Genomic DNA, 24,948 nt, shown 5'->3' with positions numbered 1-24,948 from the left:
ACAAGCAATTTAAACAAAAGGAGAAAGTTATTGCAATGTTTTTTCACAGACAGGTTACATTCATTTGCATGTAATACTGTAATATTTAACTGAGACGCTACAGCATGTCAGTGCCAGCAATAAGCTTTTGCCCCGAAAAACAGACTCCTCCCATTTTAAATGGGACGGACAAGACTAAATTAGCATATCTCCATAGACTAATCAAGTACATTTAGTAGGTTCCCATATTTTTATCTCAGTGAACGTATTATTTGGCATTTACCTCAAAAATACAGTTATTTAGTCAAAGGGGAAAATGTTGTCATCCCTGTCTTCTCCTAATCTCTAAACTCCCAAGTTATCAAAAAATGAGAAGGCTGAAAAAACTGAAAAGCTAGTTAATGAAACATCAGCACTGCATGTCCAACCACACCTTTTCCTTCAAACAGTCAAGTCTTGAAGCAATGACTAATGTAAAACTAACACAGAGCAGAAGGTTATTAAAAAAAAAAAAGAGTACAAAGGTCTGTGGGCCAAACACAAGCACTTTAGAAACACGCAGTTGTTCTTTGGTGAGATATTGATGCACTCCGAGGCATTAGCTGGGAGGGAAAAAGGGCCAGAGACGGTTCAATTCTGAAGCTGTTTTTTTTCTGTGGCATTTGGCATATCTACCTTCCACACAAATTACAATCACATAAATACAATTTTTTGCTGAAACAGCCCGGGTTCAGCGTCAGGACCAATTTTATTCTTCGGAGGCTTGGTTTCCCAGCTGTCCTAGCCTTAGGCACAGTAGCTGCATTCAGTAATTTGTATCTACAGATACGCTGACACTTCTCAGACCACTGCAGAGTGCCGTAGGTACGGGCAAGCCCGCTTCATCTCCACGGGCAAAACCCATCAGCTCGCAAACATCCACGTGTGCCACAGCCCGCACCTAGATGGGCTCGCACGGTGCATGCGCTGCTTCTCTCCTCCTTCTTTTCATGTTTTCGATCAAAGACGGGGGGAAAGACCAGCAAAAAGTTAATGCCTCCAACAGCCCTGCTGCTCCCGCTGCGCGGGCGGGGGACCCTCTGCCGGCTCCCCGCTACCGGGCCAACGGCACCGACCCGAACGTCGGCGGTCGCCCAGAGGTTAACCGAAAAATTCGCACGTTTGCATCGCGTTCGGGCAGCACAGCCACGGCAGCCTGCCTCAGAGCCGGGAGCAAGAGGCAGCCCGCCACGGAAACACCGTCCGTGTGGCAACGCACGCTGCCCGCCGCGGCCGGCCAGCCGGCCGGCGCCGGGCCGCTCCGGCGCGGTCCCCCCGGCGGAGCCCGGCACGGTCCCCCGCGGGGCGCTGCCCCTGCCCGGGCCGGAGCACCGGCCCCCGGCCCGACGACACCCGCGATTCCCCAAAGTTTCCACCGTGCCCCCGCCCGCCCGCCCTGGCGGCGGCACCGCCCCGCGCCCCCGGCTCCGTAGCGCTGCGGCCCCGGTACGGCGCGGTACGGCGCTCCGGCGGGGCGGCCCTGCCCGCTGCGGCTCCCGGCTCCCGCCCGCCGCGCCGTGCAGACGGCGCCCTTCGGCGCGGCCGCCGGCCGCGCATCCGCCGCGGGCTCGCCCGGGAGGGAGGCGGCCGCGCGGGGCTGATAGGCGGCGGGCCCGGCCGCGACACCCCCCCACCGCTGCGCGCTCCGCGGCCCGGCCCGAGCGCACCTGCCCCCGCCGCGCACCGCCCGCCCGCGGGCTCCCGCGCTCCGCCGCCCGGCGCGGAGCCCGGGGCAGGGGCCGGGCGGCGGCGGCACCTCCGCCCGCAGGGCCCGCGCGGCCAGGCAGCGGGCGGCAGCGCGGGCGCGGAGGGCACGCCAGGCTCCGCCCGCGCGGAAGATGCGCGGCGCAGGCGGGCAGCGGAGCCGCGGACCCGGCAGCGGGTCCGCCCGTAGACGGCGGCTCCTCGGCCCCGCTGCCCCGGGCCCCCCGGCGGGCTACCGCCGCCGCGCCTCCCGCCCCGCTCGCTCGCTCGCTCGCCCCCGTCCGGCCCACGGCCTATCCCCCAGCCCTGGCCCACTCACCGCGCGGAGGGAGGAGGAGGAGGCGGCGGCGGCGGGGCGGCGCGGCCGGCCCCGCTCAGCGCGCCGGCGGGCCGCGGCGGGCCCTAGCCTGGGGTCTCCATGGTGGCGGTGGTGGCGCCGGCGCCGCCGAGCCCCGCCGCCCGCTCCGCCTGGCCTCGGTCCGCCCCGCCCGTGACGTCAGCGCAGCGCCCTGCCCTGCGCCCGCGCCCATTGGCCGGGCGCGGCACAGGGCGGCGCTCCATTGGCTGCTGCCTCGCGTTAAACCCGCCAACGGCGGCGCGACTTGAGGTTGCCATGGTTACCGATGCTGTGAGGCGGCGGAGTGCAAGGCGCCGCCGTCCCCTCAGCGCGGGGGGCGCGGACGGGCCGGGGCGCCGCCGCCGCCGACCGGCAGCAGCAGCAGCAGCAGCAGCGCCGGGCGTGGGGACGCGGCGGCCCCGCACCGCGCCCGCTGGGCGGTGCCGCTGGGGCGGGAGGCTCCTCCGGCGCCACCGGGGAAGCCTGCCGGCCTCCTCGCGGTGAGTGTCCGTGCGCGGCGCGGGAGCGGGCGGGGCGCAGGTGGCTAGAGCAACCGGTTGCAAAATGGCCGCTGCGGCGGTGTCCGCGCGTGCCGCCAAGGCCGCCGCCGGCCGCGGGTGCTGGTCCCGGTCCCGGTCCCCTCGCCGCCGGCCGGGCTCTCCCGGCGAGGCCGGCCGCCGCGGGTGGCTGCCTCGGCGGGCTGCCTCCCGCCCCGCCGAAGGCGGCCTTGGAAGTTCTCGGGGACGGCGTTGCCGCCGCAGGAGCGGTAGCGGGAGTTGACTTCAGTTGGGGCTCTCCGGCGGTTCCCGGCGGGCCGTAGGGAACCAGAAGGGGGAGACCGGCAGTACTGGCAACGCAGGTTGCCCTGCGGGACGTACGGCCCTTAACTCTGCTCGGACCCTGACGGATGAAGTCAAGGCGTTTGTGAAACCGGAGAAATACTTTCTAGAGTGTCTTAAAGCCTCACCGTTTTGAAGCTTCTAGTACTGGCCTAACTCTTTTTATGCCGTAGAGAGTTACAGATGGAGAAAAGAAAAGCTACTATACCTGAAGATGGTGTAAAACACTTGAAAAATAGGTTTGGGGTGAGAGGGCATGTGTGTTAAATGCTGGGCCTTCCTTTTGAGTTAAGGGACCCTTCTGAACACAAAACCTCCCTGTTTCTCAGGGTCTTCTGACTGATGTCGTTTCCTCTCCTGCCAGCCTACTGCTGTTACAGTTGCGATAGGACACTCGCCACTTCATTCACTAGTATGATGATGACACTGTAAACGGCTAAAAGAAGCCAAGACCAAATTGCTACTTGAATCTTCTCAGAAGTACATGTATTCTTGTTTTACTCTTTTATGCTTTTGCCTTTTATCTTTTCCTAATGCTTGTCTAGCGCACCAAGAAAGCTCCAGATATTCTCCTGTAGGCAAACTTGTATTTGGGGTGTAATTCCATGAGCAGCTCTTACTGTCCTAAGAGGTTGTCTGATTCAAACCCCTCCCCTGTTGCATTGATGCAGACTGTGTAGCAATCCTGCTGAAAAATAACTGTGAAAATGGTACCTGCATTTTTACTGGTGTCTTTTTTCCATCTAGTTTACTGTGCAATGGAATGCACTATATTTTTATCTTGGCATAAGGACGCGTGACAACTCCGATGTGGTTTAATCAGTGCTGACGCTACGAGTTGCACTATGTCCTTACCCTCTGTTCAGAAAGGAACTGCAGGTAAAAAGTAGGGGCTAGCTGAACATGGAGAGTCACCTATAAACTTAGAAATCACATAGTCCCTTCTCTTAATTTCCCACTTGGAATGTAATCTGCTACACTGTAAACTATGTAGGCTATTGGTATAATTTTTAATCCCTGTAGTGTTTGTTGCTATTTGTATGGATTAATACAGTAGGAACTCCTACAGTACAATCATATGCGAAATGGAGAACAGTTGGCATACATAAACAGGGGTCTTGATTCCTCACTGCCCTGAAAATCTCAGAATTCATACTATGTTAGGTGGATATAAAATGTTACCAGACCAGAATGGTGGCCTGCTGCTAGAAAATGGGAAACAGGAGTCCAGAGGAGTAACAGCAGAAACTTAGTAAAACAAAGAGTAACAAGGGTGAAATAAGATAAGCAGGGGAAGGGTCAAATGAGAGTGGAGAGCAAGAGAAAAGGAAAAATAAAATGTAAAATCAGAATAAGTAGATCAAGAATAAAGGGAGGAGAAAGCACAGAACCTGTGAGAGCAATGACTTTCATTAGTTGCAAGGTTGCTTCTACCAAAGGTGTACTGGATTAATTAAATGAACTTCAAATCAGTCTCAACTGGTTTTAACCTGTAATTCGGATATTGTTATGTTGGCTTAGCTTCCACAGCTTTTAGAAAATGAAGAAGCTTACTTGCCTCCCCTGGTAAATTGAACTATTTCTGAATGTTACTGTTGTGACTGTGGAAGGCACAGTCTACTGGCAGGATGTGAAAGGTGGCATAATGCCATCTCCAGGCCTTCCAGACTCTGGGTGGCTCCAGGTGGCTGGCTGTAACCCTCAGCATTATTAGGAACAGGCTGTTCCAAGTGCCCTGTATCCCTGCAGAGCCATGCATTGCAAGGTCTCTCTGTATTTAGAGTTTGCCACTGGGGCAAGATGGGAAAGGGTAAGAAGTAATGGCACAAAGGAGAGAGTGATCTTGAGCTAGTTTGTTTTGGCACAATGGAAGTATAAAGAATTAAAAATAATATTTTTGAGGTCCTGTCAGATTTGCAAATACATTGAGTGACTATCAGTGAAGGAAAGCTGTTTCATTCTATCTGGTATTAGTCATACAGTTGTAGCTTTTTTTATTTGTTTTGGCACCCAGAGCAGCCAATACATTATCTAATTTGACTGCTGCGTATCACAGGCCATCAATTCTCACCCAATTTATCACTGTACTGAGCCCAATAGGGACAAAATATGTTATGGAAAGGCACCCCATTTTAACTTTCCAATACAAAGAGCTGCATGGTATACTGATTCTTTTGATTTCTTATTCCATCAGTTGATAGAAGCCTTTGTCAAATACATGTTTAAACTCTTATATCAGTTTTAGGATCAGCAACAAACAAGTACTGTTTCTTTTTATTCACCTCCCTTAGGATGTGACTTGAAACTCAGATGATCTTTCTTTTTCATTCTCAGCGTCATTTGGAAAGCACTGATTCCATTATGTTTGCAAATCTTATAAAAAAAAAATCTAATGGCAAGTTTTCCTTCTGAACCTTCCTGGTTTCTTATGAGCCTTGAATCTGATCTCTTAAAATGATTGTGCTCGTTTTCTAGCTTTTTAGACGAGCAATTTAGTTAACGGGTATTTGCTGGTTGTTTTGCTGCTGTTGTGCTCCTTCAGTATTTCAAGTCATTAATATGTTTTTCTGCTTCATTTAATCTATTCTGAAATTAATCCAAATTGGAGTCATTTTTTTATATATACATTCCACAGATGTTCACAGTCATTGCAGAACACTGGCATGCCTATCTTTAATTTAGTGATTATTTCTCTATTTGCAAGATTACCTCATCAGGTTTTCTCATTTGGTGTAAGCATGCAGGCACTGTGGCTAGAAAGTGGGAATTGTCAGCACAGAATGCTTGGTCCTTGGAAATGCGTAATTATGAAGATAAATATCAGTCACAAAACTAGTGTTGCCTTTGTTTCTCTTTTTTTTTTTTTTTTCCCCCTGGAAACTATTTAGTGCTACCTGCTTTATCTGTAATCTCTTACAGGTACTGAAATTACAAAGGGTTGGAAAAAAATAACTGGAGAAGAGAGTGATGCTCATGGCAGGCTAACTGAACAAATGAGCAGCTGTTTAGTGTTCACAGGGGAAATTATTTAGATGCGTGGGGTTTTTTCCCCTCATTAAAACCTACAATTTGATTTCAAAAGTTACTGCAAGCCATTGTGTTGATGTCACAGCAACTCAGTCAATCATGATACAATTGACTTTGGGTAATTTGGAAACTGTAATTTCATTTGGTTTAAAAAGCAGTAAATGTTCTGGGTTTTTTTGTTTGGGTTTTTTTTGTTGTTGTTGTTGAACTGTGGAGATGTGGCACCTAGTAGGTGGTGTATTTTTGAAGTAGTAGTGGGCTGACATTTTGCTGTTTTAGCGAGGGTTTTTACAGAAATCTTAAGTTTCAAATGGTAGCATTCAAAATTACTGTTCTATCATGGGTATAGATTTCTCTCTCCCTGTGGAAGAACAAAATATCAAGGAAAACTGTTTGGATACTGCCAAGTTGTTTGCATTTTCATAACTTTTTTTTTCTTCCATGGCTTTGAAGCATCAGGTATGAATATTTGATTCTAGATCCCTCAAAGTGCTCTGCACGGCCACCGAGTTTCTGATTACACAGCCACTTTAATCTGGCTCAAGCCCAGCTGCAATGAAATGGGACAATCCAACCCTGTCATGATATCTCTCCAGCTTTCCTTGTGCCAGCAAACGTGATCGTGCAACTGTGCAGTGGTCTAGATTACAAAATTGATCCAGTTTCCCCAGAAACCTCCCCACAACATATGCTCTTTTTTTTTTTAGTTGGATCAATTTCCTGATCTAGCTCACTGTTCCTGCCTCTAATGCCTGCAGTAAGATATTTGCAAGTAGTTGCATACAGAGGGAATGGGGGACCTCCTCTTTTGGCAGCAATGTGAAGTGTTTTGCCCTGGCTACCTGTTTCAGCAAAATGGAGGCTTGAGGAAGAACAGCTTGCTGGACCACAGTATAAGCTCAGTTGCTGACTTGATTCAGGTTTAAGAAAAGTAACCTTTTCCTGGCAAAACAAAAGAATCCTGTACCAATATATTGATTCAGCTTATAGTGTGGCACCATGAGTGGTTTTGTTAATATTTTGTTTGGGGGTAGCATACTGCAGTGGGAAGGTAGGAAGAAGTGCCCTGTGAAGGGAAGTCCTTAAGTAAGCTTTGCTGCTGAAGCCAGCTAATTGTGTGATGAAGCCTGGTTTCACATGTCCACTGTAAGTCAGGGTTGCTCTTGGCTGTTAATGCGTCTAACAAAACTGGGCAGCTCGGCAGCAGCCAAAAGGATGTTTTGGTGAGAGGATGTGAGGAAAAGCTGAGTGGGAGGTTCAATAAAGAAAAGGTGATTAGCAGTCACTCTGTTCCGTGGGGTTTGAGGTCCTAATTTTTGTAGAAGCTAATAACCTTAAAAAAAACCCCAGCAAACCAAAGCACAAAACAACTGTCCTTCAGCCTCACAAACAAGCAAAAAAACCCCAAAAACCCCAGCTCTAGAGAATGTAGGTACTTATATCTCCTCAAGGGCAGGTGAAGGCCTGCTAAAATCCTTTGCAGTTTCTACAGACTGCTGCAGTTCTCAAGCTGAACAAAATATTACCCATCTTCTTACTAGGCCGTATTTGAGACCTGGAAAAAATGTTGAGACATTTACCAAATTGTAATCTTTCTTATCAGACTAGGGATACAGAATTTCAAACTGCAATCTAGAGATCCTTATGAATAAGGAGGCAACAAAGAAAATGTATATGCAAAAAGAAGATTGATTCTTATTTATGGACTGTACATTTCAAAGGGTTGTAAAGGAGAGGCTTCAGACAAGCATGCTTTGTTTTTTTTGTAGTAGGTTATCAGGTAACATAACACAGTGATTTAAAGTGAAGGTGTGCCAAATTATTCCCTGCACATAACTCTGCAAATTTGGCCTAGCGGAACTGGCAAAAGGTGTACAAAATGATACTGATGCTCCTGACAAAAAAAACCTGCAGTGCCTTCTAAATCATATGAATTATCTATCCCTCTTGCTTGCTGTCTCACAGGCTGCAGACAAATGTTCTTCTCTGACTCCAGCTATGCTACTGTCAGACAAAAATCAGCTAGGCTAGCTTAAGGTACAGTGATACAGAGTCTTTGGTGTCAGCACTAACTCACAATGTCCTGCTTCCTCAAGTTCCTCTTTCCCCCCACCAATGACTATTAGACCTGTTTGTGTGTCTTCACCTTAAGCTCAGTTTGTGAAGCAGTCTGTTAAACTGTGAAAGGACTGATGCAGAATTTCTTTTCAGTATAACCTTAAATGTGCAAATCACTGCAACTGAGAAAGCTGTAGATTCTCATAGGGTGTAATGGGGAAAAGTATCCCGGTTTAAGGAGAAATTGGACTTACTCAAACAGCGTAATATGTTCTGGAAGCACTGATAAAGAAAAACTGTACCCTCATACAGTATAAATGAAACAAGCTGACTTCTGCCTGAAGTTCATTAAGAAATGCTTACACAAATTGGTCTGTCAGCAGAGCTGTGGGGAGGAGGCCTCCAGCAGTGGGTCAGTGAACATTTCCATACAGGTTTGTTTTCTTAAAGAAAAAAACATCAGTAACAAAGCTAGCATGAAAATGGGGTAGGTGGAAATGCTTTAATTTAAAATACTACATGGAAGGCAAGAACATGTGCAAAAGGTGAGGACAACTTAAAATCACCAGTTTCATTCTGTAAAACAAAGAATTGGACTTCTGTTTCCCTTCCTGCTTTGAGAAAATTTGGGCTTCAGCTAGTTAAAGAAAAGAAAACTCTCATGACAGAAAACTGTGTATTTCTAACTTCATTTTGCAGCGCTGGAAAAAATCACATCAGTTGGTTTATCTGAAGAGCGATGGCATGGTGATTTAACAGCAGTAAACGAGATACTTTGTACAGAATTTTTAAGCCCAGTCTTCAGTAGGTAACTTTTTTTAGAGTGACTTGATGACTTCTGCATACTCTGAGCGTCTTTATCTGTCTTCCGCTGAACTTCTGCTACTACTTAGTATTGATTATTTTGGTATCTGGTGGTTTAGTAGATGTGATGCCTCTTATAGGACACACCATTCTGCTACAGCTCCTTTAAGGTCTATCTCCTTAACTATCCCTGCCTGTAAAATTACATTCTTATTCCATTGGCCCTGCATTATTACACATGGAATCCACCTTTGAAATTTCTGTGATACGGTGCATATCCTACCTCTTGATAAGAAGTTATTGCAATTGAATTCTTGCCTGCTGCATGGGCATAACTTGTTACCAGAAAAAAGGAGGTCTATGCTTATTTTGTGTAAGACCAGATTGCCTATGGTGTTACAACTTCACTGACGCCTGTTGCAACTAGGATTCTCTGTATGAGAAGACCGGTGACTGTTTGGTTCAGCAAGGTTATAAGCAATCAAGCACTGCGTATTGAAGGGTAAAGAGATGTTTGTATCTCCCCTGCAAAGATGGCTCTTCGCAGAAACATGGTCAGTCCTTCAGGGTGACCACACATGAGGGTGGCCTTCTGGTGGCAGGAGGCCATCATTAGTAGAGAGCACTTCAGTATCACCTTCCAAAGTGGGCCACCTGAGCGCCAGCCCTTTGGCTTGCATTGGTTTACTTTGCTGACGAGTCTGTTCCCAGGCTGTGAGCTCTGTAACCTCCTTAGTTTCTCCTGTCATTCAGTTCCTTTTAGTCTCCTGAATATCTGTTCTGAAGTATTTTCTGCTCTCACCCCAGTCCTTTCGTCCTTACTGTTCTTACACCTCTAGCAACACATTTTCTTTTCTGACTAAGCCCTCCTTTTCTTCTATGAAAACTGTAATGAAAAGATGGTGCTTTTGTAAAACCTTAGAGCTTTTAGGTTATGATCAGAAAGTTATATGTTAGCTGATGATATTAGTCCTATGAAACCTTCCTTGCTGGTTACTTACACAGTTTTGGTGGGGTTTTTTTGTGTTGGGTTTTTGTTTTGGTTTTTTTTTAATGTATGTTAGTTCACTTAGAAATACAATAATTTACTTCCTGTTGTACATTTGTATAGTATCAAGAATATTTAATACTGACCCAGATTTTACAAAATACTTTGGTGTGTTTAAGCTTACACATGCAGCTATGTGCTCTGTTGGATCCAGACTAGAATGGCTGTTATCTTGCAGAACAGAGTCCTCAAGATAAAGTCTAAGTGCATGGGAAGAATGGCACCAAAACTTTTATATGGGAATAAACAGGCAGATATTTTTTCTTACACAATTTGGAATGATCTGTATGGATAATATGACTTTGTTCTGAAATGTATTTTAAATGGTGAAAATACTGTGGGTTTTAATTTCCATACAGGTTCAATTTGAAGTGCTGTGCCTTGCACAGCTCTGCGTGCCACTTGTTAGAGAAAGAATGCATTTTCTTAAGTTACCAAGGTGATAGTTTTATTTATTTATTTTTTACCATGCAGTTAAATGTTCTAGTTTTATACAATCAAGAAGAATTAATTTGATTTATCTTAGCAGTTAGAAGGCATGTCAAATTTTGGACCAGGAGCATCATTTCATTGGTGCTGTTAAGCAAAGAAATCCTAAAGAAGAAAATTACTTCTCTTGGTACTTGTCTGCACTGTTAGGTCTAGTCCTAGCGTTCGTGTGAATCAGATCTTTTTTTGGTTTAAAAAAAGAAAAAAAGACTATATCGGTTTTATATGGGTGGCTGAAATGCTTGGTTCCAAAACTGGTGGGCCTTAAGAGATAATGAAATTGCAATATTCTGTTCCACTAATATCAATCTCTTTATAGAGTCTCAAGATAGTGCTTTGGCTTTGTTTTTCATTAATAGAAAAAATGAAAAAAAAAAAAAAAAAAGAGTTAAGGCAAAGCCCAGATAGTTTGTTGTAATGTATGGAACGTTGATTCTGTGGCAGTTTTCTGTTACAGCATCTTTACTTCTGTTGTGCTAAATGAGTAATGTAGATTTAAGTGTTTCATCTGACGGGTGCGAGAGCAGCAGAGTGGCAAGTTGCTCACTGCACCATTACAAATATCCCGCTTTCCACATAGGCTAGCGAATAAGCAGATATGCTTTATGAGTCAGACAGTTAAAGGTCAATTTAACTATACATTTGTTATTTCTTAAGTAATGGAGAAAAGTGTAGGGTGCTATAATGGATAACTCAGGCTCGCATCTTCCAATTAATCTTTAAATGAATATGTTGAAGCATATTGCTTAATTTGTAACTTATTGCTATACATGGAGGTAATATATAGGAAGCTAGATGGAACATTACTGAAAAAGTATACAATAAAACTCTGCAAATTTCTTGTGTTTGATTCCAAAAGTCTGTAAATGATGCCTCAGGTTTTTTGCCTTTAGCTCAGCAAAGCAGGATTTTGTTCAGGATTGCCCAGCCACATGTCAGGAATTGCCCAGAGAAGTTGCGGATGCCCCATCCCTGGAAGTGTTCAAGGCCAGGTTGGATGGGGCTTGGAGCAACCTGGTCTAGTGGAAGGTGTCCCTGCCCATGGCAGGGGGAGTAGAATTAGATAATCCTTAAAGTCCCCTTCCAACCTAAACTGTTCTATGATAATTAACTACTGAAAGCATCAGAGCATTTTCTCATTTCATCCCCTCTTTCAGTTAAACTTTGAAATTGCCAAGTGTGCTGTCTGCAGCTGGCTAGCTTTGGTGTGGGAGCATTTGGTTAGCGAAAAATGTATTGTGCTTGTTTTGTTCAAAACAACATAACAAATGCCAGCTGACTCGCTTGATTCAAGGTTGAGTGGTGGACACGGGTGACTTCATTTCCTACCCTTTTTATGTCAACTTGTCAACTTTAAAAAAATTTGCTTCCTTTCTTTTATTTATTTGTTGCAATTTTTTTTCTATATTAAGTGGGTTTTAAGTTTATTTTATCTTGGATTTGCTACTTAGAGTATTCAAAGACTAGGGGGGGAATAGTAGCTCTCTTGTAGTGTACAGATGTTCAGAAAGCAGATGAGCTATTTCCCGCCACCCCCGCCACCCTTGCAGTGTGACAGGGTATTGCATGAAGCTGATTGTTTTAAGTGTTACTCAAATTGATCTTCCTACTTTGGATTAAGTTTTACTTAATGAGGAAGGAATGAGATTATCATAGACAAAAAGGACTGTGTCTCCTTTGGGAACGTACAATTTCTGATACTTGACTTTATTTCAAACAGATCCATAATTCTTTCTTTAGGGAATGCAAATTTAAATGATAATCAAACTGTGGGACTTCCCTAGCAACTGTTTTGACACTGAATGATAACAGTATTATAATGTGTATTTTCTTCCTGGGGAAAGGATCGACAGCTACAAGATTAAAACCATCTGGGTGGGTGCCATTTTCAGATAGGTAGTTCAACTAGAAGAAGAGAATGGATATGATGAAAGAATAAAGCTGGTTATTTGTTTTTTGTTTTTACTCTGTGCTATACAATGGAGTGATTCTCTGCCTCTGTTTCCCTAACAATAGTTAGGATGAGAGGGTTCAAACAACTGCATGTTACTATTCCTCTTCTTTGAATGGAAACATGCAATAGCTAAGCAATTAACATTTCCTTTAAACTTTAAAATCTAGGAAAAAACCTTTCACAAAATATTTAAGAAATCTCTGGATATTCAAAAGAGAGCACGAAAAATAAGGGGCTTCTATGTTTGGGGTTTTTTTCCTCAAGTTTGGATGTTTTAGGAAACATCTGTCCTAATATGTAATCACAGTTCCCATTGATGTTGTATTCAAAGTTTTCAATGAAGTCAGTGGTTCACTTCTGGCTTTTAATTGTATGCCCACTAGTAATTTACCTGAACTACTGACAGGATTATAACATCTGCTGTTGCAAAATTAAGCAACCTTCATTCACACAAGATGTGAGTAGCTGTTAAACTGTCATTGATTATGCTGTTAAATTGTGTTTTGTGTAGAGTTGATACGGCTTCATATTATTGATTTCACATTTAATAATTTGACTGATTTAAAACATGCACAAAGAGTTTTGTTTTAAATAACATGTCCAGATCATTGAACACCATGCCTCCCCACCCAATAGTTTTGCTCTTCTGTTGATTAATGGCAGTTTAGCTGAGAGGAAAAAATGACACTCATGACCCAAATCTGCAAAGATTTATGTGTGCAAGTGACTTGTTGAATTGAGGTAGTGAAATCTAGGCTCCTTTAAAGTTAATGGTTAAACTCATTGGGAGTACTCATGCTTGTAGAATTGGGACCTTAACTGGGCACGAATCATCACCAGTATCAACATGTGACAGGGTGTGACTGACAGACTGTAGGCTTTTCTTTCTCCAGAAATGCTGACTGACACTTGTAGAGTTTAATTTCTATTTAAATGAAAGGGAGTAGGATCTTGCCTTAATATTTGGTACTCCCATATTTAAGAATATACTTAAGTCATATACCTCAGGCACAAGCAAGTGTTTACATTAAGAATGCATTGAAGTGTTTAGTTGAATTGGAGGCATAATCTTCTAAGAGATCGTATTTGTTATTACCTAAAAGAGTTCTGAATTGTAGTGAAATACTAAATTATCAACAGGAGGAGAAGCAGAGGATTGGTAAACCTTGTGTTTTTTACTGTTACTAAAAAGATTTAGTTATGGCTGGTTGTAGACATAGCTGATTTAGCATTCTTGGGAACAGTTTTCTATGTACTAAAGGCTTCTGTATGATGTCATGTTTCATCTTTTGTACTTTTTCTTTCTGAGATGCATCAAGACTTCCAACCTAGAGGCTGTATTGAAGTTGGAACAAAGCCTTGAAGGAGGCTATCTGAATTCAGGCTTAGATGAACTTTTATAGTATTGAAGATGTTTTTAGATATATCAGCATTAAAGCAGAAATATATTTAACTTGCAGTGCTTTCATCATTTTGACTGGTACATTTTCTAGTTACTGAAGATAAAATACAGGTTTATACAGATCTTGCCCTTTCTGAAACCATCTTAACTTTCATTTTCAGTGTTTTAGTGAAGTCATAATGTTGAATTTGTGATAACAGAAAAAAATGTCTGTTAAAAGGCTGAGATCAAATGCAGATGTATGATGTCATTGCAGAAGAGAGAAATGAGTAGGATGGAAGGGAATAAGCACTTAGGGCTACAAACACAGTAGCCCTAAAATTACAGAAAAAGGCAAGTTGGGTTTTGCACCAGTTCTGTTCCAGCAGATGTACTCTCCTGCTTTCTTTTCAAAGGAGATGAAGCTAATGTGAATATGTGAAGTTTTATTAAAATGCTGACATTATATCAGAAACATGTCAGTAGAAAGAAGAGATATTAACAATTTGCCAAAGGGATAAATAAATAAATAAACCAGATGGGTAGGTGATAATCTTACTCGTATCCATAGTTATTTTTCAAAAAGGACAGCATTTCCCATGTTGGAAGGAGCTTGTCATTTAAAGCTGGCCAGATGGACCCAGATTAGGATGATGGTTCCCAAAATGTGTAATACAGGAGAATGGCTCTAACGTGGCAGCTGGGCAGGGAACAGTAATAAAAGGTTTTTATAGAGAGAAGTGGGTATGATGGATCTAGTAATCTTAAAGCTTTCAAGTACTCCCAATTTTTCATCAATAAGTTATTTTTGCTCTCATATAGGGTTAGATATCACTGCCTAGTATTCTCTTCCCGAGTTTATAAATAGAAGTAGTGCCAGGATGGTCAGAAACCAAAAAAAGCAGGCAGGAAGAAAGCTGACTGTCTACAGCAGAGGGATATAATTTCTTTTAAGTTTGTGAGAGACTAGATTGTTAGCTCTTTGTGCAGTTAGTTTTTCTAAAGACAGATGTTTTGTCCAGCCTTTACATTACTCGTAATTTTGAAATGTCTCTTCAGCCTGATTTGTTTCATTTAACCTAATAAAATCTTGACCCTACTAAAGGTTTGGTGTAATAATGAAACTGTCCGGTGGTATCCCCTTTCTCTTTATTTCCAGCTAAAGTTCCTGACCTGTTTTTCTTTTAATTTATTTTTAAGTCCCACGCTGTTGTGCTTTGACCAAGTACAACAGAGATGGAACAGGTACTGTGAGCTGATGGTGAAGGCAGGAGAATAACCAGAAGCCAGCTTGGAAATCACACTGGGAATGAAAAGTACAGGTTTGTCTGTGCAAGACACTGCTCATTCTGTTGAAGTTGGATACGGATTGCTGATACTTATAAAAGATAGTTTGCATCCTCCTATTGTATTGTACAGCACGTAATAGTAATTGGGAGAGCTCCCTAACATGGCTTTTTTTCTTCTTCATTTAGAGCTTTCCTCCAAATCTGCTGAGTTGTCTAGTTCCTTAGTTCTCCAGCTAAAATGCGCCTTTGCCCTCCCCCAGCTGCTTATGTCTCCAGGCTTGGACTCCATGGTGGTAGTACCTTCAGTCAAAAAGGCCATCCTGTTTATCATAGTATGGGTGGAGAGGGAAGCCCTTCTCCATTTGTGAGAAGTTAATCTGATTTTGCTGTTAGTTACAACCCCTGACCAGTCCTTGAATTCACACGGTGACAAGAGGTAGCTCCATGTCTAGTCAGTGCTCTCAGGTACTTGAACTGCTCTGTTTCAGCCTGTTCTGCTTGTTCTTAAGAACAAATCTGAGCTTAAACTTCGCTGCATCTCAGGTATTTGGAGACAGGCTTGCACTCACCCATAGGCTTTGAAGCACCTTGCAGAGTGAATAGGAGGAAGGCCTTAGCTTGTACTCTCTGTTAGCTTGGACTTAAGCTTACATCCATCAGTGATGTGGGAGCACAGCCATCCTGGCCTGGTGTGCTTCACATATGCCAGCAGTGTTAGGGCAGATAATCATCCAGGTGTTTTCCTGGAAGGTTGCAATGTTATATGACACAAAGCATTAACAGCTTTATAAGTACCACTCAGGATCAGCAAACAAAGCATGGCATGCCCTAGCTGCTTTGGATCAAAGTCTTGTAGGGCACTGTGGACAAAGTCAGTACCTCCTGATGCTGTTGTCCCAGGGGGCTTCTGGAGTTTTTCTGCTTTACAGTTTGACTGCATCGGGGCAGAGCCAAGAAAGGGAACCCAGACTGATTTTTTTTTTTTTTTTTTTATGATATTGGGTAAAGTGTTTTGGATTAAACACTCAAATGACATCTCATTTTGGTTTAGGATGTTTGGATGTGAGGTGTATGCACTATTCAAAAACCTTTGAAGTAGATTATCCCCTAATAAGTATGGATAAGACAACCATCCAATATGTAGGAATCCTTGTGATTCCAGTGCTTAGGAGACCCTTCAGAAATGGCATTGGAAACCCAGGTTTTCCTCCTTCATGCCTCTTTATCCCTAACCACTGGGATACAATGTTTTAAGGAGGAAAAAGTCCTTTTCTCTTTTGTGAATGGTACCCAAATTTCCTTGTGGCAGTATTCTGAAGAGTATTTTAAAAGTTTAAATGATAAGATGTCAATCTTCTTGAGTCTTTTCTTAATCTTTCTGGTCACAAATATTAAATGGATTGACTAAGTTCCTGGAGAGTGTTCAAGCTGCTTTTTATGGATGTTAATAAACTAATTACTAAAAAAACCCACAGAAACAAACCTATTCCGAATGAAAATACGCTATGAGTACTAGAGCAAAAGAAGTGAAGTTACTCTTGTTCTAAGGAGTACTACTTACTGAATAATCATCCTTCAGAAAAGAAGTATGCGAATTAAAGTTATTCTGTTGTAATCTGTGAATGTGAAGACATTTTTAAGGCAGTGAACTCTTACTGAAACTGATATTTCTACTCTTTACATATTTTAGCTTCAAAAACACATAGTATATGGAAAAATCATTAGCTGTAACTCATTACTTCTGTTCAGCTGCAAACCTTTAAAAATTAATAATTTTCATCATGAAATTTAAAGTCTGGGTTGTAAGCTGTAGTATTCATTTCGTGCAAAATTTCAATTGAAATTGACAGGGGGCTTGCAGGGTAGAGGTTGAGGAAGCACCCCCAAAATTAACCCACTGCTATCAATCAAACTGGTAGTCTTTGAACCTACAAATAATTCCATCTTTGTAAAATTGTCATTATGATGTAAATATACCAAGGCTTACCCTAAATTGATTTCATTTCCCCTTTTATTACAGACTCCACAACTAGGAGAAATACTAACAGATCTCAGAATTTAATGAGAGCATTGACATAGTGGAAATTACTCTTTTAAGGTTATAAAATGCAAAAATTCCGATGGTCTCTTCAAGAGCAAAAGGATGAAGGCTCTTAAAAGCACCGCCAGATGTATTGAGATGCAAAATCCAGTGGCTCTTGTTAAAAACTAAAACATTCCCTGAAATATTTGCATTACTTTCCATGGACTGGAGTAGAAATGCAAGAGGAAGTAGAAAAAAATTCTGCTACATATGATTTTCCATGGGTTATGCTTGTAAGAATGTAAAATGGAAGTAGGTTTTATGCTCTTTGAAATTGCTGAATCACAGTTCTTCCACTCGGCCCTGGGAGACTGAGATCAGCAGGGATTTCCTCAGACTACTGATGCAAACCCTATGCTTGAAGAATACTGCCTGACAGTTTGCTCGAATCAATAGAAAGTATCTCTATGGTAAGACTGGTATGAATGAATATGGACTGTAAAACTGATGATGGAGGCTTAAATGCCTTCTAAGGATTAACCTTGTGAGAAGAGCAGTCAGAGAATCTTTTGAGGTAAATTGTATACTTTGTACCACTGTACTAAAAAATACCACTGACTTACCTTTCTAACTTAAGCATGGGCAAGTTGGGTGCCAAGAATTGCAAGTGCTAGCAGGCAAAGCCAAGCCAGTTTTCATTGTTGCAAATCTCTCGTTTTGACTTAACAAGGAACTTAAATGTCTTGCTCTGTAGTTAGGACCATCCCATGTTGTGTTTTTCTTTGTAGATATATTTTCCTCTTTTAATTTGAGAAATTCTGGCAACTTGGTTGAAGCTGCTGCTGTCACTGGGCTGTTACAAATCTAAAAAGTCAAAATGGTTCCACAAAGCGTGTGCAGACAGTCTGCTTCAAGTCTAACGCAGATATATTTATTTCTGTTTGCAGAATCTCAGAATGTGGTAGCCTTGCTGATATCTCTAAGGAAAATTGACATTGCTGTGTAAATATTAACCATAGTACACAAAAACCCTCAAGACAACTCCCTGTTGTTTAAAAATGGTGCTGCTGATCTGTAAGCTTGAGTGGCTCCACTGGAGAACAGCCATACTCGTTCAGAATCCTTGTGTTGGTTCTTCCACCTTGTTTTCTTGGCCTGATGTAAATATAGGTTAAATCTGATGGTATAAGAGGAGACTTGGTGCAGTTATTCTTCACTGTTACATTGGTAAGAGTATCAGTAAGGTTATAGAAATACCAAGCCACAGTTGAATATTCATGTCGTCTTGAATGAGCCTAGGAATTGTGGTGACTTATGATCTTTCTGAGAAAGATATGTATGGAAGGCTGTTTTAGACTGGTCAATCAAAAAAGCTTTAAAATAAAGAATTTCAATATATTGTGATGTTTTCCCTTTTCTCTAAATTCAGGTATGTGGTTGATTTACTCTTCAAGGGAAGGGTAAAATTCAGCAAAGAAAAAAAAATGCGTGGTTTTGTTTCTTTGTGATTCACATTAAAAGCCTTAAGAAGAAATAATTGAAAAGTAGTACTAAACAAATATTTTGAGGTTTCTTATGGGGTTTTTTTCTACTTTTTGAGTTTTTATTATTAGTGTTTTAGGTTTTCCTCTTTAACTTTAATGACTATAAATTCAGTGGAAAATTATGTCACATAATTGTGCTGGAGTTTCCAGAAAGTGCTGAATATTATAGAATTCCCTGGGAAATCATAGGAGTTTGCAGGGTTTCACTTTTTTTTTTTTTTTTTTTTTTAAGATTCACCCTCTGGCCCCTTTTTAAATTACAGAATTTCATGATGTGTCTACTTGCCCCTCCTGCCAACAAAAATATTTTGGAGGCTGGAAATCTAAGGGAATTATGACATAAGCGATACTAAACTAAACCTAATTTACAGACTTGTAAACAAACTGAATAAAAGAATTTTCTTTAAATGCCTTTTTAAATTGATCAGCCTGTAGCTTAAAGATTTGTGTGTTGGTGATTGAGCATTTCTTGTTCCAGTTATATTTCCAGTAATTCTGCCAAGAAATAGAGAAAGACAAGCCCAAGCATAGTTGACCTTTCTAAGAAAAAGCAGAAAAATATATTTTGTCTTTAGGGGGAAAAGAAGCAACATTTAAACTGTCTTTGTGCGTCTTGAAGAAATAAGTAAGGTAAATCCCATACTTTACTGTGTTATGTAAATCCCTACCTTAAGGCTTTACATATATAATTAACTTGATTTAAAAAAAAAACTATTCCAACTGAAGTGTATATGCATTTAGAAAATTATATGTAGATAAGTTGATGTAAAGATAAAACATTACTGTGACAAATAGGCCAAAGTTGCTTCTGCTATAGGGAATTACCTCAATTGTCAGGATTATTTTGGCAGTGTTATATGGTTACAAGTAGAAACCAAATGCTTTAAGCTGAGAAGAATGGAATCAACAGTGTGAATGTGCTAACCTTTTTCTTCCTTTCTTTTTCCCTTGACTTTTAAGGAGTGTGTAGACTTAGGGATAGAACTGTGAATTTATTTACAGGTGACTGTTAGATTGTAAATTACACATTAATCTTTCAAAAGGGGAATGAACTCCCTCGTGTATTGTCATATTTTCTTACTCTCATGTATCTTCAATTTCAGTCTTTGTGATCAGGTGATGACATTCAATGTAGCTTCTGACCAATTGATATTGTCAATTACTTTCAGAACCAATTTGAAAAGGTCCCTTTATGGTTAATGAATGGTCACTCTTGGGTGAAGACAGATGACATTTAGACTTTGATATTTTTGGTTTAGTGCAAGGGACAGTTTCATAGCATTGTTAAGTAACACTGAAGAATGTGCATGAAGAAGCATTGAGAAATGTCACATTTTATCAATGACTATTCGCTATTTTCTACTTGGTTTGATCATGGAATATTCACTGTTTAAAGCCTGGTGGTCGTGAAATTTCTTGTAATTTGCATAGTTAACATGTATGGAATTAATATCAAACTGACTTTGAGCCACAGGAACAGTAGTGTGTGTGTATGTATGTGTACTGTCGTGGGTGTGATTTCAACTGCGCTTACTATTTATTTGCAGTAATAGTGGAAGCTCATTCATGAAACTGTTGTCCATCTAGGTTAGATTTTTACACTTTAGCTGGTTTTGATGATTCTGCAATGCAGAATGTTGTCATGAAGAAACACAGCTCACAGGAAAGTACAATGCTAAGTATCTTTGATTGCAGTCTCACATTTTTATTTGACTGAAATTAATAGCCCTCTGTCAAAGTAGTTCCCCTTCCATTGCTTCCACTGCTCTTCCTTCCATCCTTGTTGCATTGTGCCATCCTTGGAATTTGTATGGATAAATTGGTTCAACTCACTAGAACAGCAGAGAAATAACTCCACAATACATATATCAACAGATTTTGCTAGTCTACTGTTTACTGTGTTGCTACTTGCTGTGGGACCAGACAAACATCAAAGGTGTGACAATGTGGATGGAATTTTGTTTGTAGGAAATTGTGGTATGGTAGAGCTAGGTTTGAGGGAGAGGGTTTGTGGGGAGGCTGGTTGAACGTGACCTTCCCCTTCTGGCATTGTTCAGCTATTGATTCAGTTCAACTGAAACACCTTGTTTTGATCTGTTGCTTTTCTTTGTATGCAAGACCTGTGATGGTGCCCATGCATGCTTAATTAAGGTGAAAGTAGGGTTTTTAAGACATCAAAGCTTTTTACTATGTTGTGTATCTTATTGTATCTTAAATGTCAAGTTTATTCCAAGATTATGTGAATACTTGATAACATGCTGCCTGTCATAGTTGATCATCAGGAACTAAGCCACTGTTGCTGGAACAGCTGACTTGGGTTGACAAGTGTTAATACAGACACTCTTAAAGGGGGTGTATAGGGATCTATACATAAACCACAGTCCCTAAATATAAGAAAAGAGTGATCTTTTCAAGCTTAATTTCTAAAAAGCAAAGAACACCTCAAAAGCTTACCTTACATTTGGGTCAATAGGATTGTTATATTCTGAAAAGCACAGAGGTGATCTATGTGACAGCATTACAGATTCTTCAAGGAAATAATATTTTGTTTTCTTTTTCTTAGGTGCTAAATGATATGAGGTACATGAAATCTCTCTTAAAATGAAAGATGAACTTGTGGAATTTCTGTCTAATTAAATTTTTAGTGAGATGTGCCCTCTCTCCTCAGAAAACATTACATATTTTTTGAATATGTTGTTAGATTGCATCCACAATGTTGGTATTCTCAAAACATCTGTTTGTTTCTCAACAGGTATAAAAAATACATAAAAAATAAAAATGAGTGAACGAGACCATGGAACATTCTTTACAACTCATAGGATTAATGATATAGGTATGTATGCTATCATGTTCAAATTTAATTGTTTTATCACAATCTGAAATAAAACTACTTATGAAATACTGTGTGCAATTAATAGCTGCATATGGAAGCTGCTGTAGCATTCTGATCATAGAATCACAGAATGGTTTGGGTCGGAAGGGACCTTCAAAGATCATCTAGTTCCAGCCCTGCCATGGGCAGGGACACCTTCCACTAGACCAGGTTGCTCCAAGCCCCACCCAACCTGGCCTTGAACACTGCCAGGGATGGGGCATCCACTGCAACCTGTTCCAATGCCTCACCATCCTTGTAAAAAAAAAAAAAAAAAAAAAAAGTCTTTCTTACATCTAATCTAAATCTGCCCTCTTTTAGTTTAAAACCATTGTCCCTTGTCCGGTCACTACAGGCCCTGGTAAAAAGTCTTTCACCATCTTTCTTATAAGCCCCCTTTATATATATAAAGGCTGCAATCAGGTCTCCCTGGAGGATGAGTGAGCCCAATTCTCTCTGCCTTTCTTCACAGGAGAGGCGTTCAAGCCCTGTGACCATTTCCATGGTCTCCTCTAGACCTGCTCTAACAGGTCCGTGTGTTTCTTGTACCAGGGACCCCAGAGCTGGATCCAGGTGGGGTCTGACAAAACATGAGTAGAGGGAGAGAATCACCTCCCTCAACCTGCTGGCCATGCTTCTTTTGATGCAGTCCAGGATATGACTGGCTTTCTGGGCTGCAAGTGCATATTGCCAGCTCATGTCCAATTTTTCGTCCACCAGGATCCCCAAGTCCTTCTTGGCAGAGCTGCTCTCAATCCATTCAAAGCCCAGCCTGTATTGATACTGGCAATTGTCCTGGTGGTTGACTTGAAAAAAATCCTTCCACAGTGAGGCATCATCTGGAGTCATCTTGTCAAACTTTCTGTAGGCATGTGGCAAAGGAAAATCCTTAGGGGAGGCTTGAAGGAGGATCATGGGATAGCATTGCAGAATTTATCTTAACATTTTGTATGGGACCTTTCTACAAAACTGTTTGTCAGACATATTGCTTCCAGCCACTGTGCTTTTAATAGTGAGTGGAAAGAATCTTTCTACTAATACCTAATGGCAAGTTTCACTACTAAAGGAACATAAAAAAGAGGTTGGAAAGAAAAGGCCTATTCCTTATCCCTATAAGCTTCAGAGGTTAATGTAAAGTTACTGAGGGTCTGTGTGCTAAAGCTTTACAGTGCTGGGGCAAAAGTTCAAGTATTTTCATTTACCATTATAATTATATCTCAGGCTTTAGCAAAAAATTGTTATAGAAAATGTGAAAAGGTATTTTAAAATCTGAAAGTTTAATATTTTATATTTTTATTCATGTGTGTATAAATGTGTATATGTTTGTAGGTGTATACCTACATATAAAAATTATTTTCTTTTTAAAATATGAGACACATCCAATACATTACCTACTAATGTCCTGGTTTCAGCTGGGATAGAGTTAACTGTCTTCCTAGTAGCTGGTACAGTGCTATGTTTTGAGTTCAGTATGTGAAGAATGCTGATAACACTGATGTTTTCAGTTGTTGCTCAGTAGTGTTTAGACTATAGTCAAGGATTTTTCAGCTTCTCATGCCCAGCCAGGGCACCTGACCCAAACTGGCCAACAGTGTATTCCATACCATGGGACGTCCTATCTAGCTTAGGAACTGGGAAGGGGGGGCAGGGAGTCGCCGCTTGGGGACTGGCTGGGTGTCGGTCGGCGGGTGGTGAGCAATTGCCCTGCGCATCATTTGTACATTTCAATCCTTTTATTACTACTTTTGTCATTTTATTAGTGTTATCATTATTAGTTTCTTCTTTTCTGTTCTATTAAACCATTCTTATCTCAACCCAGGAGTTTTACTTCTTTTCCTGATTTTCTCCCCCATCCCACTGGATGGGGGAGGAGTGAGTGAGCGGCTGCGTGGTGTTTAGTTGCTGGCTGGGGTTAAACCACGACAACTAAATACAAAGTTTGGATCCTATATGCCAAGACCCTGATTTTAGAGTTAATCTTACATGGATAGACCCTGTTGACTTCAGGAAATTCTTAGATTAAAGTCCTCAGTAGAAGAAGAAACAGATAAAGATTAGTAGTGGAGGTTCATAAAGTTCAAATATACAGGCTAAAGGAGAAATCATATTGAAAGTAAAGATAAAATTAATTTATTTGGGGTTAGAGGTTAGGAAATTGAACCTGTCTTTCACTCATTTTCTTAGATGTGAGTGACATTATTAAATTGGTGAAGATGAGGTACCTGAGGAAGTACCTCAGGTACCCACTTTCTCTTACATTAGTTCTATATGTAGCTATGTATATTTATATGTTTTATATAAAACTTTAAGAGTGTAGAAAATACCAGATTATGTTGCTAAATTAAACATGGGACTCTCAGAGACAACTCTAAGGCTTCCAGACATTGCCACAAGCTTTTTCTGTTTAGAAACCCAACATAGTAGCAATGTTTTTTTTTATCTAGGTACCACAAAGTTTAACCTTTTTAAGTAAATGGATTCTCTCTGCTTATTGAGTGTTCTCCAATACATTTTTCTGTGGTTAGAACAGATTAAGACAACCCAGCCAAAGAAAGACAGTGCTTCTCCCTGTTATTTTATAGAGTTCCTTGTTCTCTCCATCTGTTCATTCAGTGGGATGGTTTCATTCTCCCTTCCTAGTTGTTTTCTGCACTGTATTTGTTACTGGTTCCTGTATATCTAGTATACACGTCTACATTTTTCATCCTGTTTTTCCGTGCTTTTTGTTGTCAACCCTCTTCTTTCATTTTATATCGTGAGAAAGGAAGGGTGCAAAAAGGATTACATGGATTTGTTTTTTGAGCACATCTTATCCTTACTACACTGTATTGAGGAATAAAGCTGGCATAGAGAAAGCAGGGTTTCAGAAGCCAGTGATGAGAGAGCTGTCAAACAGAGACAGCAAACTGTAATTTCATTGAGTTGTTTAAGGAGATCACAATGCTGGCAGAGACCAAAGAAAACTGGTCAGGATATTGCAGTTTTGAGTGCCGTACCCAGGTAGGGTTCATACCCCTGGATATCTATTCCACAATTCAGAACAAGTGGTGTGAGAGATCCACAGTAGTGAAATGATTTAGAAACTCCTTCAGATCCAGAATCGGAAGTTAGAGTGGCAAATCTAAAAGCTGACTGTAGCATGAGGACTTTGTCAACGCATGCATTGACGTGTGTAGGATACATGTAGAACACTTCCAAAACCACTGACACTAGGTGCTTACAGAGGCCTCTGCAGCAGCTGCAACTGGTGCTGCGGGGAGGGTTTTAGATCTTTATCTCCTCTGGAAGATGACAGTGTCCCACCTTTGTTCTAACACTTGCCTGCATCATAGTATGCTATCCTGGAATTAATTGAGGATTTCTGATTCTGCAACATCACACTATCATGCTTTTCAAAGATCAGGACATTCACAAGCACCATACCGAGGAGTTGTACTCAATGACTTCTAGCAGTAGTTAATGTCATGTAGTAGTACTAGTGACAGTTACTATTTCTTTTCTAATGAATATGACAGGATGCATCTGCTAACTTATCTCCCGGGTGCTCCCAAGCATTTGCCT

General features: G+C 41.6%; 2 protein-coding genes across 5 annotated transcripts in view; one reads left to right on the top strand and one right to left on the bottom strand.

Moving 5' to 3' along the window:
* PKP4 (plakophilin 4) overlaps positions 1-2,200 on the bottom strand; it is a 104,307-nt gene extending 102,107 nt beyond the window's left edge. For both annotated transcript variants that reach the window (XM_075029136.1, XM_075029137.1), the window contains exon 1: positions 2,042-2,200. The gene's annotated coding sequence lies outside the window, so the exon portion shown is untranslated. The remainder of the gene's footprint in view (positions 1-2,041) is intronic.
* A 171-nt stretch (positions 2,201-2,371) lies between these two features.
* The window catches only part of CCDC148 (coiled-coil domain containing 148), an 81,353-nt gene continuing 58,776 nt past the window's right edge, over positions 2,372-24,948 (top strand). For 2 of the 3 annotated variants that reach the window (XM_075029122.1, XM_075029124.1), the window contains exons 1-2: positions 2,372-2,559; positions 21,268-21,348. In XM_075029122.1, the coding sequence (XP_074885223.1) occupies positions 21,294-21,348 (55 nt within the window). In that variant the 5' untranslated portion in view covers positions 2,372-2,559; positions 21,268-21,293. Of the gene's footprint in view, positions 2,560-21,267; positions 21,349-24,948 lie in introns of those variants that run through there. The other variant, XM_075029125.1, reaches the window with a different exon arrangement.

This window comes from Buteo buteo, chromosome 5, assembly GCF_964188355.1.
Source record: "Buteo buteo chromosome 5, bButBut1.hap1.1, whole genome shotgun sequence".
Taxonomy (NCBI): Eukaryota; Metazoa; Chordata; class Aves; order Accipitriformes; family Accipitridae; genus Buteo; species Buteo buteo.
This window is presented reverse-complemented; position numbering and strand designations above follow the sequence as displayed.